This window comes from Tyto alba, unplaced genomic scaffold, assembly GCF_018691265.1.
Source record: "Tyto alba isolate M040663 unplaced genomic scaffold, T.alba_DEE_v4.0 Super-Scaffold_6, whole genome shotgun sequence".
Lineage (NCBI taxonomy): Eukaryota > Metazoa > Chordata > Aves > Strigiformes > Tytonidae > Tyto > Tyto alba.
This window is the reverse complement of record NW_024881327.1, coordinates 44,640,078-44,658,474: the sequence shown is the minus strand read 5'-3', so window position 1 is coordinate 44,658,474 and position 18,397 is coordinate 44,640,078. Positions and strand designations below refer to the sequence as shown.

Sequence of the window (18,397 nt, the reverse complement as noted above, 5' to 3'; positions counted from 1 at the left end):
ACAGATCTAAGTTTATTATGCATTTGGATTATGCAGTACAGAACTGCTAGGAAAAATCTTAATCCATCTAGACCAGAGCAATCATTTTTTTTTGAGATCAGTTACACGCACTATGCTCTTGCAACATCCGCAATCATCCCGATGGGCTCTGCGGTACCAGGACCATTTTGGAGCCGTTTAATACTGCGGACCTCACCTGTGTTCTACTTGAACTGAATTTTTAGTGAGGGAAATAAGAAAAATGCAACCCTAGGTCCTGGTTGAGAGCACTTTGCAGAGGTCTGTGCTTGGTCAGGGGAGGGATTTGGCCTCGAGGTGGCACTGTGATAAGACCTATTTTGTCTTCAATTAGTCAGAGAGGTAGCTTTTTGCCCGGGTATTTAAGAGATTAAACACATCTATACCACATATCAATGGGCAAGGGTTAACAAAGATGTTCTTCTATGTCATCTTATTTTCACTTATGTTTCTCTTACATAAATATTCGTGTTTTCTTCTATGCAAGTAAATCAAGGCATACATTTTGAAGGCAGATTAAAACACCCTGATAGAGCAATCCAGTACAAGAAGAGAAAACCAAAGCGGGGGCGGGGGGGCAGCAATAAATATTTGAATCACTTTCAAAATAAGTGCAGAGTCATCAGACACTTTTTTTGTTGTCCTTATTTACACAAGGAAAAAGTGTAAAATGCTGATTCCTACCAGCAAAAATATTTTCCTGTCTATTGCTTCACAAGGACACTGCTTCATACCAAGCAAGTCTGTCTAAATGTGAACCTGGGAGAAACATCAGGTAAGACTGCAGGATAGAAATAAGTCAAGTCCAGAACAAAGACCATGTGGCCTATGGTCAAAGATCACCACCTTGAAATAAGTCAGATCCAGACAGTTAGAAAATTATGAACTCTGGGAAAGGCATGGATTTTGGATTACTTTCCTCAGATCTCATCCAGATCCAAACTACTCTTCCTATATGAAAGCCATATAAACTCACATACCAGCTAATAATTTCCCTAGATTCAGACTATGTGAAAGACAACCTTGGGATTTTTATACTTCTTTTCTTAAACATGCTGGTTATGGTAGAATTTTAAATTGTCTATGCCTACATAACCTGCTTAATTTCTGATTATGTACAGCTAATACCTTTAGGATTTATTAGTGTTTGCGAATTTGGTAGAGGTAATCTAATCTGGAATATTAATCTGAATTTAAATTGAATCTAAGGAATCTGGAGGTCTTCATTAGGTGTCAACAAGGCTCCCAAAGCTCTCTAAATAACACTGATGGTTACTTAGGATCAGCAAAATACAAGTACTTCTTAAACTCCCATTAATCCTTCTCATGTCTCATGCAAACTGTAGATTGGGTCTTTATGGAACGAAGAAATTCAGTTTCCCCAGACTCAGGTTTCTGAAGGATAATCCACACTTAAATTTGTACCTTGTAAGGATAAACCAGCTTTTTTTGAGACAAGTCTCAGTGGATTTCAGATTTCTTTAAACTGGCCTTAGATACATCAAAAGGGAAAACCTGTATATAGGAACACTTGGAAAATCAGCACAGGACAGAAAGCAACAACCCAACATTAGATTAAAAGATGCTTGCTGTTTCAAACTCAGAATCAAAGTCCCTCTTTAATCCACTGTTTATCCCAGAGGTGCCCACAAGACTTTATTGACCATCACAGTGTCCAAGGAAATATTTAATTGTCACTTCTTTTTTTTTTTTTTTTCTGTGTTGAATATGAGGTTAAGATACACATAACCAAACATAGTTAACTCAGAATAATATAACTGTTGTGCTTAATAAAACAATTAAAATTATGCTGGAAATGAAGAGCTCCAGATGAATCAATTGTTTTTTATCCCTGTGGACTAAAATAACAAATCTAAGCAAACACTGTGTTTTTTATCCTCAACTGAACTTGGGTTTGACTTCATTGTACCATGTAATAATTTGGCTACAATCACACAAAACTTGCCATTTTATGTAAGGGAATGGCTGTCATGCACCTTTGTATGCCATAGTTTTGAGGCTATATGCATATATTTTTAAGGAAAAGCAAAAGATGGAGTGATGAGTCAGGTCCTTAGTTTTCTTCTGCTATTCTTCACACTAAAAGGCACAAATGGAGGAAGGGGAAAGGATTATTCCAGTTTGGCAAGGTAGAAGCAGCCAGAAAATTAAGAAATAAAGGTAGGTTTCATTTCAACCAGTGTCAACCAGCCAGAAGTTAGGTGTTTGGTTTAATGTCATTGTCCTCTACAGTGACCTTTGACAGCACTTTCAATAGCCTTCATCCCTGCCAAGTAGGGGTGCACGGGGAGGGGAGATGGGCCACCCTCTGCAGGTGCCCCTCTTCCCCCTCTGCACAGAAGTCATCAAGATAAATCCATCAGACTTGACGTCTGACTCCTGCCTGGCTCCTGCCCCAAGTGGGGATCATGGCACCCTGGAAACGTGCTCTCTGCTGTGGACAGCCACCTCGTTTAACACGCGTGTCCTCCGTCCTGGCTGAACCCTGTGGAGACCTGGCAGTGTTCGGGCCTTTGGTCTGACAACCAAAACGTACCGATAAGATCTCACTCAGCCTCAATGTCCTGACTGTCAAACGTTCAGGAGACACGCAAAAGCAGAGACTATGCTTGGCATCTTAGAGAGCAATCGCAAGCAGATGACGGACATGTTTCTCTCTTGCTAAATGTAAGAGGACAGCTTTTTAGGCCTGACCAAGCCTATCGGGGCTGCCAAGGGGATTGAGACTGCCTCACCCTAAGCAAGGAGCAAGGCAGGGTCAGGCGAGCTCTGCAAAAGGTGGAGACAGAGCACATAATGTTTCAGCAGCTCTGAGATATACGACAGAGAGTGTTACCTGCTGACAGCTCCGGAGCAGAGGGAAGCAAAAAGACCCTGTGCTCCTGCTGCAGAGGGGTGCCAAAAGCCTGGAGTGCTGCTGGTGTTCCAGTTACTTTCCCTCTGTTGTTTTCCCTGTTGACTTGTGCAAACAGTGAGACAGTAGATATGAATGCAGGAAAGCCTTCTTAGCTCATCTGCTTTACCTCCTTGACAAGGTAGACCTATTCCCTCCATTTTCTTCATGAGTCGTCAGCTCTGTGAGGAAGCACCATCTCAGATTGCCTGGAATGAGCTTACAAAATGTTCTTGTGAACCTCAATAGCACGGTTAGTGTAGGGAGGAAAAGTAGGTATTTGCAAAGAAGTGGCTCTGGAATACAAGGGATGTAAGTGCCAACCCCCCCATCCCAACTCTTCAAATGTTGTTCTCCTTTACTGCATGGAAGCCCCATTCAAGCACAAGCCTTGTTTTCTTATTTATTAAGTACATATGTTTTATGGAGTCTATGATCTGCGGAAAACATTCCAGCTTTTGGACCCAAGGGCAAAATCCTTCTTTCCAATCTGCGCAGCCAATCTTTATGCTGATATTCTGCTCTTCCTAAGGGATTTCCGTGCAGTGAGGGCAAGACAAATATCAGAGCTCAAATCCACCAGGTGTATCTGAAAGGAAAAGCATGTTTTGTTGTCCTCCTCATTGCCTCCCTCAGCAAAAGGAGAAATGCAAAAAGGAAAATGCAGTAGAAAAGATGATGGCCAATATTGTTGATATTTAATAATCTGCTGAACTAAACCTGGTGGCTTTTTGTAATAAAATGTCAGTTCCATCAGCATTAGCAGTACTTCATAGCTCTGCAGAGGAATGGAGATACTTCTCTCACACTCAACTTAGGCGTTTTCTGTGAGAAAGAGCAACATTTTGGAAAAGGCTTCCTTTCCACCTTTCCACTCTTTAGATGTGTATGATCTTGGATCACCTCTCCAGTTTCTCTTCCTTTTTTTTTTCACCAAGTGTAGTCATTTCCAATAAGGTTCATGAAGGGTTTCTGCTTTTGAAGGTCCCAAATGGCTTAAATCACTCCTAGCACAAATGCACTCTCTATTGTGGAAACTGAAACCTGCCACACCATAAGGTGATCTGTATATTAGAACCAGATATCCCTTCACATCTGCATTTCCAAGCAGCTATGTGGTATGTTTTGAGTTAGCCTACTTTTAGAGTGGCTCATCAGATAGAGATATAGCTATAAATACTGCTAAAGGGCTGGTGTTTTCCAGGCTTTTGCAAAGATGCTGGCTGGGGAGGGGAGGACATGTAGGCAGGAGGAACTCCCCTTTGAAAAGCATGCATCGCCTATGCAAGCTATCATAACTTCACATCATGATGACAGGGCACCTTTTCTTCCTACTATCTGAAGAAACTGGTGTCCCTTGCCAGATGAACAACAGGGGTTTGGGTGCTTCAGGCTGGATCCATGACAGCCCCATCATCTAGTCCTAAGTGCAAATGGCATGACATGGCTTGGATCTGCAGACTACGTGCTCTTCTACTCCAAAGCAGGGTGGTCTGATATCTACCAGGAGCAGTCCATGGACTTTATTATCTTATAAATGCCCTAATATAGTTTGGAAGGGGACAGATAGACCAAAATCTGCCAGAAACTAAGTTTACAGGGAAAACTGTGAACGAGCGTTTGCCTAAGCCTGTGACATGGTCCCTTTTAGCTCATCTATACTTGCTCAGACAAGAAGGCCACGTCACATGAAGCATTTGAGCAGGACAAGGGAAGACCAAGTCAGCTGTGACTCAGAGCAGAGAGGCCACACCATTATAGTGTGCTTATTAAAGAGAGCAGTCCCACCTCCAACTAAGTGTCTTCCCCTTACAAAATTCAGTTAACTGCATCTTCTCTGCAGCGGTGCCCTTCACCCAGCTGCACCACAGTATGTATTGTCATGAAATGGCAAGAAAGCCTCACCGAGACCAGAGAGTTGGAAGGAGACATGTGAAGTGATTCATCTGACTTCTCTTATATGACTGTTACCCCCTGACTGTGTGGACAGTACTAGTTAGATATGCTTTGTCTATAAGAGAAACAAACGTAGGATGGAAAGATTAGCCTTAGAAGTCTCCACTTAGTTTGATTAATCCCCCCCAGTAGATGTGGGAGGAGAATTTTGCATGAGAGAATCAGATAAAAGGGGCATTGGCACCTCTTCCTTTGTAGTTGGTAGGACAAAGCCCTGTGATGCACAACAAAGGTACATCTTCAGCTCTCCTTGTTCATCTCCCCAGTACTATTTCCATTTAAATCAATACTTTAGCTTCCTCTGGGTAATACACAGATTTACAAAGTGTGATATGGAAATTTTCCTGCAGCAAGTCCACTTATCACTCCAACTTGAGATAACTGCTGTGTAGATTTTATTATTCATAGCCAGAGGCCTGTGTAAATTTCTGGGTTGACTTCTCATGTCCTCGCAAGGGCAGAATGTGGGCCACGGTGTTCAGGTTTCATGAGGAATTACTGTGGGAACTGGCTCGCACCATCCTAACGCAACTCAGGGAGTTTGTGAAGTCAAAGGGGAATCCTATGAGAAGGAGCTGATATGGTTGGGTTTCCTGCCGAGCCCCACTGAGATCCCAGGGAAGATAGCACATCTCAGTGCCGCTTGCCGAGAGAAAGCAAACAGAGCTTTACCACTGAGTTCACCCAGTGTTTGACCCAGCCTTCCTACTGCTTCAGGGTTTTCTAGGACTAATCAGACTTGATAACAAAATAATTCAGAACAAGAAATCGAATGCATTTGGGGTTTCCATGGATTTACATTAAGATCTGAGTTCATTACAATATTAATTTTGACTAGGTCCAGTCCTTTCTAAAGACATTTCAACACTACTTTCATGCTATGAGAAAATGTAATTTTTGTATACCATAATAAACATATTCATATGTATGTAACCGTATATATCTCCAGATATGCATCTCCACATATGCTAGAGCATTGCAAAGCCATTTATAATACGTTACAGAACCATTTGAAAATTACATTCATCTCCAGATTTTAATAACTCACATAAACTCTAACTACTCATTGATTTCTATAAAGATTATTTCTGAACTCGCTCAAAAATTCATGGTTTTAAATTTGTATATATAGCATTGGTGATAGAGGGGCTTTGGGAGGAAATCTATATGCCCCACTCAAATACGATTTGCAAAAATATAATTTTCACATGAAAATGAAAAATCTTTCCTTGATCTAACAGCAGTGTTAAAGCTTGTTATGTTGTCCTCTTTTATGACAAATGAATTACAAGTCAGTGGAAAGGAGATGTTTTCTGTTTTCTATCTACGCAGAGCTCACTTTTTAATATAACTCACAAATATAGGTGCTTTTTTTATATAATAAAGCTCCATGTAATTTTCAAAAGTTTTCCTAAACCTTTTCCTTGGAATACACACTGTTTGAATCATTTTACTACCAAAGTGCAAAAGTATAATCTTTACCCCAATGTTAATGTTATTTGAGGGCTGACTTTGATCCATGCATCAATTTTCCTTTTACACAACTGTAAAAATACAAAGGATGTTTTGTACTGTAAGTTCTTAATACTTTCTTTGATTGAATTTGGCTCTGTCCTGGAATTAATCTAAAACCCCTGAGTCAATCAGATTTAAGAAGGTATGAGTTTTTACTAAATTCACTAAGCTCCGACTGTTTTTGAAGATTGATCTAAGAATCCAATATATCAACACAGGGGGAAGTTCATTACAGTCCTTGACAATGGTTTAATGCTCCACTAAAATCACTCAAGATTGGATGAGATTGTAATGAAATTTTACTTCAGAATCCTCAACTTCAAGTTCTGGCAGAAAAACTTCAGATTCAAGCTGTAGGTATGTACAAACTAGAGATAGTCTATCTTGTAAATTAAAAGATATTTTGATTATATTATCTTCTATAACAAAAATAAAATATTAAATGTTATTTAAAAATTTAAACACACACTGTTGTGTGACTGCATTTTTATTTTTTTTTTTTTTTTTTTTTTTTTTTTTTTTTCCCCTAGATCTTTTGTTTTAGAGCAAAATCAAGAGTTGTGTGCAGTGTTTCACTTCAGGAGGAATTTCATTTTTTGAGGGAAAATAATTCCAAAAGTCTTATGGATAATAGGCTAATGTTCAATAGCTCTGAAAAGTCACTTTTTTTTTTTACTGTGTCTCTGTATTTTCCAACTTGATTGTTAACAGAACAAAATATCCATGGTTAGGTCTGGTAAGGATCTCTTTCCATAATGCTCTTTTGTCTGTATAACAATAATAAAAGCTTTATTGGCACCTATTTCACATGACCTCCATAATTCTCCTGTGGCTGACCCTAACCAGTACCAATAAAACCATGCGTTCTCTCACTGTACATACAAAAAAAAAAAAAAAAGAAAAAAGTAATGTTAAAATTGTATAAGGAAATCAATGCCAAAGACCTTCTGGAAAAGTCACTTTAAAACGGGACTGTATTATAAATGTTAGCTCATTTCAGTAGGGACTACCTTTTTATAAAGGTATCATATAATTTGCTGATGATCCATTTTCTCTCTCTCTCCCCATCTCCAGTCAGACAATTAATAAATATTTCTGAAAGGGGTCTGGAATTTTAACACATGGGAATAGAAGCTCCCCAAAATCATTCTCAAAGTGTTTTCTTCATTAATATATTCACGTACCCAGAGATATTCCCTAGTTTGATAATTTATCATGGGTTAAAATACCTCTCACTTAGCAAGGAAACAGCACTTAAGTGGTGGGATTCATGCTCTCAGTTGTATGACATCTATAACAAGCAATAAATAGGCATCATGGGCAGTCAGGAGATGCTACAGGCTGGAAGTTTCCATCTAAAGCACTTAGCAACTATCTGTGAATAATGAATATATTCGTGGGAATCAGCATGGGTTGTGCAGTGTCCCTGAAAAGGGAATAATTATCTACCAGTATCACTGATGGTGAGCAGTTCAGTATGGTTGGATTTAGAAAGATAGTTCACTGAAAAAAATCTCCCCAGGAATTATAATTTTTCTTCTGTTTCATCGTCTTTGGGGACCCCTTAAAATTTACTGCAAATTCAGAAAGGAATTCCACAAAGTGTTGCTGCACTTAAGTGGTATTTAACTCCCATTTGAAGGCTTTTAGGGTTGTCTACCTGCAGGAAAAAAAGGGATTTCCATTGCTGTGCTGTCCTTGACCTTTGTGGGTTCCCTGCCTGGAAGGCCACCCAAAAAGAGGTATCCCCATGAGATGGGCACAGGAACCTCACCCAGGCAGGGAGCTGGGGGTGGTGGGACTGGCCGGGACACCCTCTGAAACGTCCCCTCTGCTTGTCCCAGCAGGACTGTGACCCCCCTCCCCCGGGGCCTGCTCCCCATCCACGACTTTTTGAGTGCAGCGGAGCCGGAGCAGAGACCTGGCGAACTCCATGCAGGGATGGGAGGTAGCCCTGGCCAGAGAAGTTTGGGCGGCTCCCCCAGGAGCTGAGTGGACCATTCCCCCGGCATTCCTTGGGAGGAAGAGGAGGAAGATGTTACACAGAGGTTTAGAGGCGGTGCAAGCATCTCCTGGTTGAACTTTTATTTTATGTTTTTGCTTAAAGTAGGGATTCAAACCATCCCATCTCTGCTGCTCCCTCTAAAGGAGCGTTGGACCCGAAACACAAACACTGCTTCCGAGTATCCACTTTTGCTTTTTGGTGGCTCCCGACTGTTTACTGAAGATGCGAACACGGTCTTTATTTGGTTTATTTTTATAGCTAAACCAAACCGGGCTGAAAAACTACTTTTATTTATAAATATATACATACATACTTATATATATCTCAATATATCAACTAGATGCCGATGTTGGCCAAGAATTTCCTTACCCTCAGCGCTGCCGTCTGATCTGTTAGGAGGGTGATGGGAAGTGAGCGGTCTGTTCAGCTCCACTTTTTTGGCAAGGCGAAGGAAGAGAAGGTTCCCCCTGCCAGGAAGCGCTGGGGGTTAAACGCCTCCTGCAAAGGGCCGGGCTCTAAACCTGCCGCGGGCCCCGAGCAGCAGAGAGGAGCAGAGGTTAGGTAGCGAGCGCTAAAGCCTGTCTTTCATTTAATTCCTATTTTACGACACGTCGAGGCAGTGCTGGGGGCGGGCGGCGGGGGAGGGAAGCGCAAGGGGAGACATCAAACACCGGCGGGGTAATTGCATTCACATTGCGGGCCCGCCCGCTCCAGTCCGTGCGGCCCCGCATCCCCGTGGCTCACTGGAAGCTCTTGTCACAGGCTCAAACACGTTTTCAGCCCCAAATGTGGCCCTCCGTTTGCTGATTCTCTCCGGAGCCCAGCCCCAAATCTCCACTTCTCCCTGACCCCTGCGTGGCAGCCTGAAGTGCTTTGCACCCACGTCGAGCAAACCCTGTCAAAGGCTCAGGCGCCGTCGGAGGTGGGGGGTAATATCCCACGAGCATCCCACGCCAGTGTTCGGCACGGACCGGGAGCCGGGACCCCTCAGTAGAAGAGGTCCCACCTCCCGGCGGTGCCCCGGATCTGGAGGTCTCCGAAGCCTCGGAGAAAAACATGTACCTGGGAAAAAAAACGAGCCAGAGATGGAAAAAATAAGGGGCCCACACCTGTAGTCTAAAGCCAGTCTCATAGCCGCCTCGGCCACAAACACGGGGAAATCCCTTCCCACCCCGAGGCAGGCAGGCAGGAGCTTGCTGCCCAGGGAAAGCCTTTCCACACAGTTGCCTAAAAAAATATATATAATAAATAAATAATAAAAATAAAGGTTTACCGTGGCGCAAAGAGATGACCATAAGAGAGAAGGCAGTGGGGGAAGGAGAGGTCCTGCCTCTCCGCGGCCACCCTGAGCCCCGCCGGGAGCCGCCGGCACGGCTCTTGCCCGACGGGGGGGTTCGCCGGGGTGATGGCAGTGCCCCCGGCAGAAGGAGACCCCCTCCTCCCCGCGTTATCCCCAGGCAAGTGACAGCGAAAGGTGTTAGGACGGGGGCCCAGGATGTCTTTCTGACATTAAATTACGAAAATATCGTCACTGTCTGCTTTTTCTGCACGGAAAAACAGACGGACACAGAGCCCTGCTGCAGGGAGACACCCAATAAACACTCACCCTTTTCTCCTCACCATCTTAATAAGCACAAAGAGCATTAAGCACAAAGTGTTAGTAGTCCTGTCACTATAGCAATGTAAAAGATACGTAAACATAACTACAAGCTTAAAAAAATACCCCATACACACGGACATGTACGTACAAGTGCTGTATTTGCAGGATTAGAATTACACTCATCCTGATTTTGTGTTTCAGGAAGATGTCTGAGTATACATGACTTTTCACAAACACACACAGTTCAGCATTACTGCACACCAAAGAGTTACACGTTGCGTTAAAGAAATACGGAGGGGAAAAATAAAATGCAAAAGCAAATTTATTGATTTTATTACACTGTTTCTAAGTGAAAAGCAAATGATATTACGTGTTGCATGACCACACTGTAGGAACACTTTCTAAAATACAGGTAGGATATATATGCATATAGTTTATACACTGTATATCAAATGTATAGAAGTAACCAGGGTCCACATTTTTCTCTTCATTCCGGAAAGCACGCATGTATTTTCTGAGTCTGACAGAGTTGACAGTTTATGGATTCTTAGGGCATATCGGTCAAACTCATATTTCCTATCCAGCAACACGCACCGAGGTGCACAGAGCAAAAAAGCAGTGATCGTTACCATCACTCCTGTGCAACAAGTGACAAATGCCCTTTTGCCCGGTTTACAATTCACCAGATTGCTCCTTGGTCTCTGCCCAGGTCACACCAAAAGCCGAAGGTGCCCCTGTATATTCCAGCTACATCTTTCTGGAGTCTTTGTAATTGGAATTAGTCCTTTTATTTTTTAATCTTTATTATTATTATTATTATTATTATTATTATTATTATTATTATTATTATTATTATTTATTATTATTTATTATTACGATTACTATTACTATTACTATTACTATTACTATTACTATTACTATTTTCTTGACCTCAGAGGTCCCTACAGCCACCTCGGAAAGGGATCAGGGCCGCTCGGTGCCGAGGAGGCCGGCTCTGCTCCGGGCTGCGCGCCCGCCCCGCCGGACACCCCCGCGGGCAGCGACCGGCGGCAGTAAGGGGGGGGGGGGGAGGCGGGGCTTGGGAAAGGGGTGCTGGTCCGGGAGCGCCGCAAAGGCGAACAAATAGGGATATCCCGGCAGAGGAGGCAGAGCGGAGCAGGAGGAGAGAAGCTGACCCGCAGGTGAACACGGCAAGGGCATCTGTGTACTCACCCAAACCTCCACGGGGCTCCCACAGGCACTCTGGATCGACTCGTCCCTCCACAGACCTGGCTTGCCTGATCCCAGGGAAAAAGGCAGAGGATAACCCTCCTGTCCTGCCGCCCTGCAGCGAGAGGGAGTTTTGGGGGGGTTGCTGCTGGGGGTCCCTATAACCGAGGCAGGAGGATCCAGCAGGCGCAGGAAAAGGGGGCAGGCAGAGGGTGGCTCTACGGCTTTCCATGAAGTGGATTTACAGTAGGAATAATAATAATAACAATAGTAATAATAACAATAATAATAATAACAATAATAATAATAATAATAGAGTTGAGCTGCGGAGGGGTGACGCCAGGAGCCTGAGTGCTGGAGCGGGCAGCGCACCGCCCCGGGGCGGCGGGGAACGGGGCGACGTGGGCGGCCCCGTCTCCCATCAGCTAAACAAACTATGCAGATGTAAGATGCATATATAAATAAATAGGCATATATATGTATATATATAGGAGAAGGCTAAATGACACCAACCGGGCCTCTGGAGACCCTGTAGAAGAGGGTCCCTCATCCTCCCGTGCCGGCCACCCCTCCCCTCCACCGGCGGGACAGCCCGCGGCCGCGGACACTGCCCTGCCCACGGGGGCCGATGTCCCTCCGCAGCTCCCCCCCCCCCCCCGGTTCAAGTGCCCCAGGGCGGGGGTTTCGGGCAGCGGGCAGCCTCACCGCTCCGCCGGCGGCAGACCCCGGGGCCGGTGCAGGCTCTGCGGGCGGCGGAGGGCGCATCTCCTCCGTCCATCGTTGCTGCAGACATGAAAGCGCTAGCCGGGGGGTTGGGGCGGGAGGGGGGGGTGGGGTGTGATTATTATTAATGAGATAAATATAACTGCGATGCCCACGGCGCGGATTGGCTGGCTGGGCTGCCCGCTGAGCCCATTGCGGCCAATGGGGAGGGCCGGGACGTGGAGGGGCCAAGCCCCCCCTCCCCCACCGGGCTGCGGCCCGTGTGCCGGGGCCGGCACCGCCGCCCCCCCCCCCTCCCCGCGCCGGGATTTGCTCCCTAATTGACCTAAATAAGGAGCTCGTGAGTGGCAGCCCCGGGGCGGCGCACGCACACGCACACGCACGCACACACACACACACAAACACACCCCCCGCACTGCACGCCCACGCGCAGACACACACGCACACGCAACACGCCCAAGCACCGGCAGCGCCCGGCCCCGCCGCGCTCCGCGCCCCGCGCTACCCCTGCGGAAATCCCATTTGCCGCCGCGCTCCTCCCATCGCAGGATTCCCCCTCTCTCGTGTCCGGCGTTTAACTCGCATGACATTTTTATTTCGTTATTATCGTTTTCGCGCAGGATCTGGCGCCTCCGATGGGTTGCCGGGTTGCGTTTTTTTTTTTTCCCTTCCCCGTTCCCTTCTCCTCCTCCCCCTCCCCCCTCCCCTCCTAGCTTGCAGGAAATGATGGCAAACCGCGATCTGAAATGATTACTCCGGAAAAAAACCCTTTTATACCAGGAGAGCATCCAAGGGGCTAGGCACAGGCAGGAGGCGGCCGCGGGGCAGCGGGGAGCCGAGGAGCCAGCCGCCGGCGGAGCCGGGACCCCCTTCCCCCCCCGCCCCCCCCCCCCCCCCTCCCCCGCAGTTCTCTCCGACGATGCCGGACGAAGCCACGGAAAACGCCGGCTCCACCTCCGCCCGCGTCTCGTCCTTCTTCATCGAGGACCTGCTGGGCACCGAGGGCCCGGCGGGCGGCGGGACGCGGCGGGAGGCGGCGGGCGGCGGGGACCGCGGAGGGCCGCGCTGCGGGCCGCGCTCCCCGCTGCGCCTCGGCGCCCAGGGCTGCCCCCTCCGCGACGCCGCCGTCGGCTGGTACCCGCCGAGCGCACGCCGCTTTCCTGGGCTGCGCCAGCCCCGACAGTAAGTCGCCTTTCCCTACCCCTTAACCGCCGGGCCCGGCTGGGGCTGGGGGCGTTGGGGGGGGGGGGGGGGGAGGGCGGGAGGGTGTCTCTGCTCCCCGCGGCGGGGTCCGGTCCCGTCGCGGCCCCTGGGGGATGCGCGGAGGGGGACTCGTGGAGTGCCCCCGCAGCTCTCGCCTTGCCTCCCCGTTTTCGGCCGCCCAGGGCGAAGGTCCGGAAACCTTCACTATGTATGGAGCACCTGAAACCGCCCAGAACGTGAACAGGGGTTGTTTGCTTGCTCGGGGATTTTTTTTTTCTTTTCCCTTTTCCCCCCTCCTCCCTCCCATCCCTTTTTCTTTCTTCTCTTTTTCCTAAGAGGGAGGTTTGGCTGGGTTTTTTTTTTGACGCCCCGGGAAGCCGGGGCGCTGGGCGCACCGTCCCCACCAGCGCCGCAGGGGGTTTGGAAGCCGGGGGAGCGGCGGGGCCCGGCCGCCCCTTCCCGCGGAGCCGGCCCCGCTGGCCGCCCCCCGCAGCGCCCCTCGGGCCTGTCCCTGCGGAGACCCCTCTGCAACGGGTGCTGCGGGAAAAGCCTGGCTTCAGGGGCAGAAATGAACATCTGAAAAAGTTTATGGGCTGCGATCAGCGGTTATTTTTATCCTGATAGAAAAAATATTGTCCCTCGGCTCATCTCTGTGATCCTGTGCGAGCCTGTAGAGTTCTCACGTTTGCTCAGTAAGGAAAAGAGGCGTGATTTGTAAACCAAATAGTTTCTTTTTACACTGATGGATTTATTAATAGTTTGAATTTCTCTCAAAAGTTCATCTAGAAACAGAAAACGACTCCAGAAAAAAAAATTGTTTACCTCGCTTTTTTTTTCTTTTATTTTTTTTCCTCTCTTCCATAAAGATTAGGAAATACTTATTCCCCCCCCCCTCCGTCTTTAAAATGGCAAACGGAAAGAGCAATGTGGGAAACTCCACGGAGACATGCTGGGAGGCAATGTCCCCATGTTAGAGTAGCTGACCCGATGCATTTGGTTTATCAAGTTTAGAATAATGTGAAGTGAAAAGATTTCTTTCCTATCTCCCTTTATATACACACACGCACTACTATACTTGCCCCTCTTACACACAGCGATATACTTATGTGCTTGTAAGTACATAGGTGTACATATGTGTGTAAATATATGTGTGTATACACACATGTGTAAATATATACATGTGTATGTATAAATAAGAGTTCGCACGTATTCATGTGTACATACATATATGAAAAGTATATACATACTTCTATGCATACATATGTGTGTGTATACATGAACACGTACGCTTGTATTTATATGTACAAAAAGATATATCTAAAAGTAGATGCATGTTATATACACATATATGTGTGGGTTTAGGTACGTGCGTGGACTCAGGTGTGTGTGCACAGAGGCTCACGCACGTAGAGGAGTATATGTGTATACAGGCGAGCTACAGCTCCTGTGTTTCTCTCTGAGTATGCGTGCGCGCCTCTCTACATACTCACAAATATTTGGGAGTTCAGCACAAGCGGCAGAGCCGCGGCGGGGACCTTTGCCCGGGCTCCCCGCCCGCCGGGCGCCCTGCGCGCCCCGGCCGCGCTCTCTCCGCGGCCGCGCTGTTTCCTCTCCCGCTGAGCGGGGCGAGGGGCCGGCGCTCCCCGGACGATGCCCCTCTCCCCCCCCCGCTCCCCGGGGCAGCCGCCCCACCTCCCAGCCCTCTGCCTCTCTCCGCAGCCAGCGACCGGGACTCGCCGGAGCTGCCCGAGGAACCGGCGGAGCGGGCGGGCGGCGGCGGGCGGGCGGCGGCGAGGGGCCCGGCGGGCGGGCGGCCGGGGCCGGGCGGCCGTGAGGAGGAGGAGGAGCAGGAGCAAGAGCAGGAGCGAGGCGAGGAACCGGGAGAGCCGGAGCAACGCGCCGCCGGCCGCAAGAAGAAGACGCGTACGGTGTTCAGCCGCAGCCAGGTCTTCCAGCTGGAGTCCACCTTCGACGTGAAGCGCTACCTGAGCAGCTCGGAGCGGGCCGGGCTGGCGGCCTCTCTGCACCTCACCGAGACCCAGGTGAAGATCTGGTTCCAGAACCGCCGCAACAAGTGGAAGCGGCAGCTGGCGGCCGACCTGGAGGCGGCTAACCTCTCCCACGCGGCCCAAAGGATAGTGCGGGTCCCCATTTTGTACCACGAGAACTCGCCGGCGAGCGCCTTGGGCTTCACCCTGCCCCACATGTCGCCCCCCTTGGTGGGCTTCTCCAGCGGCGTCAGCTACCCCCTGGGCACCTTCCCTGCCGCCTCCCTCCCCTTCCTACGGTCGCAGATGACAGGACTCGTCTGAGCTCCCACCTGTGCAGGGACCGCGGCCCCTTCGCCCCCTCCCCCGGCTTCCAGCTCCACCCTCCTTCCTCCCCGGACTTTTTATTTCCAACTTACATGTTTTTTTGATTTTCTGCGGTTTTGATTTTTTCTTTTTTTTTTTTTTTTAACGTGCAATAAACTTACTTTGGGGGTTAACTCGGAGCGACGCGTAGCAGCCGGAGGGAACCGAAAGGACTGCGAGGACCCCAGCCGGGAGCCGGGAGCGGGTCGGTGGGGCTCCCCCCGCTGCGCATCCAAAGAAAATGCAGCCCCGTGGCAGCGGCAAAGCCCCCACCGCCGCCTCGGCCCCGGGGTGACACAGACCGGCGTTTTCCGGGGGGCAGCAGCCCCCCAGACCCTTCCTCCCCCCTTCCCCCGCAGAGCTGCCCAGAGTGAGACGAATGTAGGGAACGGCCGGAGCCCCGCCGCCCCCGCCCCACGCACGGCGAAGCCTCGGGGGCCCCGTCGCGGCCGAGGGACCTTCCGCGGGTCCTCCGCTACCCCGGGCCAGAGCTTTTGCCGGGGAAACCTTTCCTTTTCCCCGCTGCCCCGGCTGCTTTCCGTGCAGAGCGGGGGACCCTGCGGATCCCCGCCTTCAGCGGCTTCTCCAGGGCCCTTTGTTTTAGCCACTTAATTCGTACAGATTCATCTCCTCCCCCCCTCCGTTGTTACTCTCGTTTTCATGCGATCGATACCGAGGCATGTGCTGATGCCCCCTGGTCCTTCTCGATGCAGGCTTTTGATTTGAAACAACTTGGAGGCAAATTGTTGGTATGAAATCACCCCGAAGTCCGAGCTGTGAGGATTTGGTTTCTTTGTTTTCGTTTTATTTCCCTGACAAACTATCAGCTAAATTACACGGTTAAATCTATCATCTATCTATCTATCTATCTAGACATATAATTCAACATACTGTATTTTACCAGTGGGTTTGCCACTTATTTTGGTCTCCTGAGGAGTCTGAGGAAAACCCACCTCTCTTGTCCGTCTCTTAGGGGATCGGTTTGTGTAATCGATTAATAGTTCTCACTGGCAATTAAAAAGGAAGAAAATAAAAATAATCAGATGGAGACAGACTGGGGAGCTGTATGGCTAGTTATGCAAACTAACCTGTAATGTGATGTTATATGAAGTATTATGCATGCCAAGCTATTTTTTTCCTTTAATAGGTGTTTTGTTTCCCCTCTCTCTACCCACTGCTAAAATTAATATTGGGACCATCATTGTTACTAAAGGTTTGAATTTCTTTTTCGGAATATTAAGGGGAAATGACCTTATAAAACTCAGCCTCGGTGGAAGGTCAAGCTTTGATCGAACGTTTTAGGGCATAATCAGATGTAATTGAACCGACCAGTTCGGAGCACTCGGTGTCCCCGCAGGGAAAGCCTGGTCCTGGGACTGCTGGGGTATGTACATGAGGACCTGTCTCCAGTGAAGGAAAAGACGTCTAATTTTTACCATTTCCTATGCTTTACATTATATTTGGAGCATTCTCACGGTTTCTTGTTATGAAATCGGTCGGCGAGATGCGGCAGGGCTCCAGCTTTGTTACGAAACCTGAGAAGAAGGGTCAGGGGAGGATTATAACCTCTTCACAGAGCATTTTTATTTTTTTTTTTTTCCCCCCGCTTTGACCTGAAACACGGCTCTGGGTATCAGCCTGCACAGCTGAAGTCAGGATGCTGAAAGCCTCAAAACCGCTCGAGAATGAAATATATATATGTATTCTGGGTTCCTGAGAAAAGTGCTCGCTTGCCGGGATGCTCGTTTCGACTTGAGCCCCGTTTCTGGAAGCTGTTTTGTTTTGTGGGTTTGTTTTTGGTTTTGTTTTGTATTTTTTTTTTGTATTTTTTTTTTTTTTTCCCCCGAACTGCTCTAAAATCCCTCGTCTCACTCCGGGAGATCTTCGCCAGCTGTTTTCTTTGCATATCCGTCAAACACCCGAATTTGAGGCAAAACCGCCTAAAGCCTGGTCCCCGGGCGGTGCAGAGGAGGACTGGGAGGCGGCGGGCCCGGGGTGCCGGTGCCCCGGACGGGACCCGCCGGCCGCGGGGCGAGCGGCTGGGGTGCACTTCAGCATTTTCATGCGCAGAGGAGGTGACTTGGGGCAATATTTCTTCCTCGGGGCGCAACCACTTGATTCGATACCGTTCAGAGCCTGGCTGACCCTGGGAGAAAGCGGCCAGACCGTTTCCTCCATCACACCCAGCTCCCCAGCTCTCCCAGTGTTACCTACTGGAGTAAAATCCTGACTCACTACAGTCATACCAGAGTAGATTGTAATCCAACGCGAAATTTAACATGCCTGCCACTCTCCACATGCCTTTTCTTTGGAGTAACATATGAGATTATTATACTTCTGATTCTACTAAATATTCTTTTATTGAAGTTAAGGAACTGGCAGGGCTAAATGACCAATCGGATTTTTAAAATGTGTTTTGACATTAGTTTGTTTGTTTTTTAAAGACGTGCTGATTATATCAATAAACCGATTTTTTTTTTCATACACTGTATTTGTAACTTATGATCATAGTAAAATATTAAAAGGTGCAAGACGTGAACTCATCTAAGAAAAGTGCTTACTTATGCCTTATTCTGTACATGCAGGAACTGCTTCATAGTGGCTTATTAAAAATATGTGTTGAAAGTAGGAACACAGACACCTCAGGTTTCTTTACCTCGTAGCTTTTTTAATGACTCTTCATTCTATCTGATGGCAAAATTTTCTGCAGGATGCAGAGAAACACCTAGCAAAGATATAGTCCTTGATGCATGCGAGTTGATGATTTCAAAACAGGAAAAAACCCAACCAACCAACCAAACAAACAAAATCCCAGGCCCACCTCGCATATCAGGACAGCAGACTCCTGGCAGTTTTCTTCCCTGTGTATATTTTCTACTAAACAAATCAAAGAGGTAAGA

At 47.8% G+C, this 18,397-nt stretch overlaps 1 protein-coding gene across 1 annotated transcript; it reads left to right on the top strand.

The window, feature by feature from the left end:
• Positions 1-12,322: 12,322 nt before the first annotated feature.
• On the top strand, positions 12,323-18,125 carry LOC116960303 (homeobox protein HMX1). Its single transcript, XM_042808361.1, is given in 3 exon segments — positions 12,323-13,078; positions 13,080-13,122; positions 14,863-18,125. Coding segments are annotated over 3 exon segments (855 nt in total). The 5' UTR covers positions 12,323-12,859; the 3' UTR covers positions 15,456-18,125.
• The last annotated feature ends 272 nt before the right edge of the window (positions 18,126-18,397 follow it).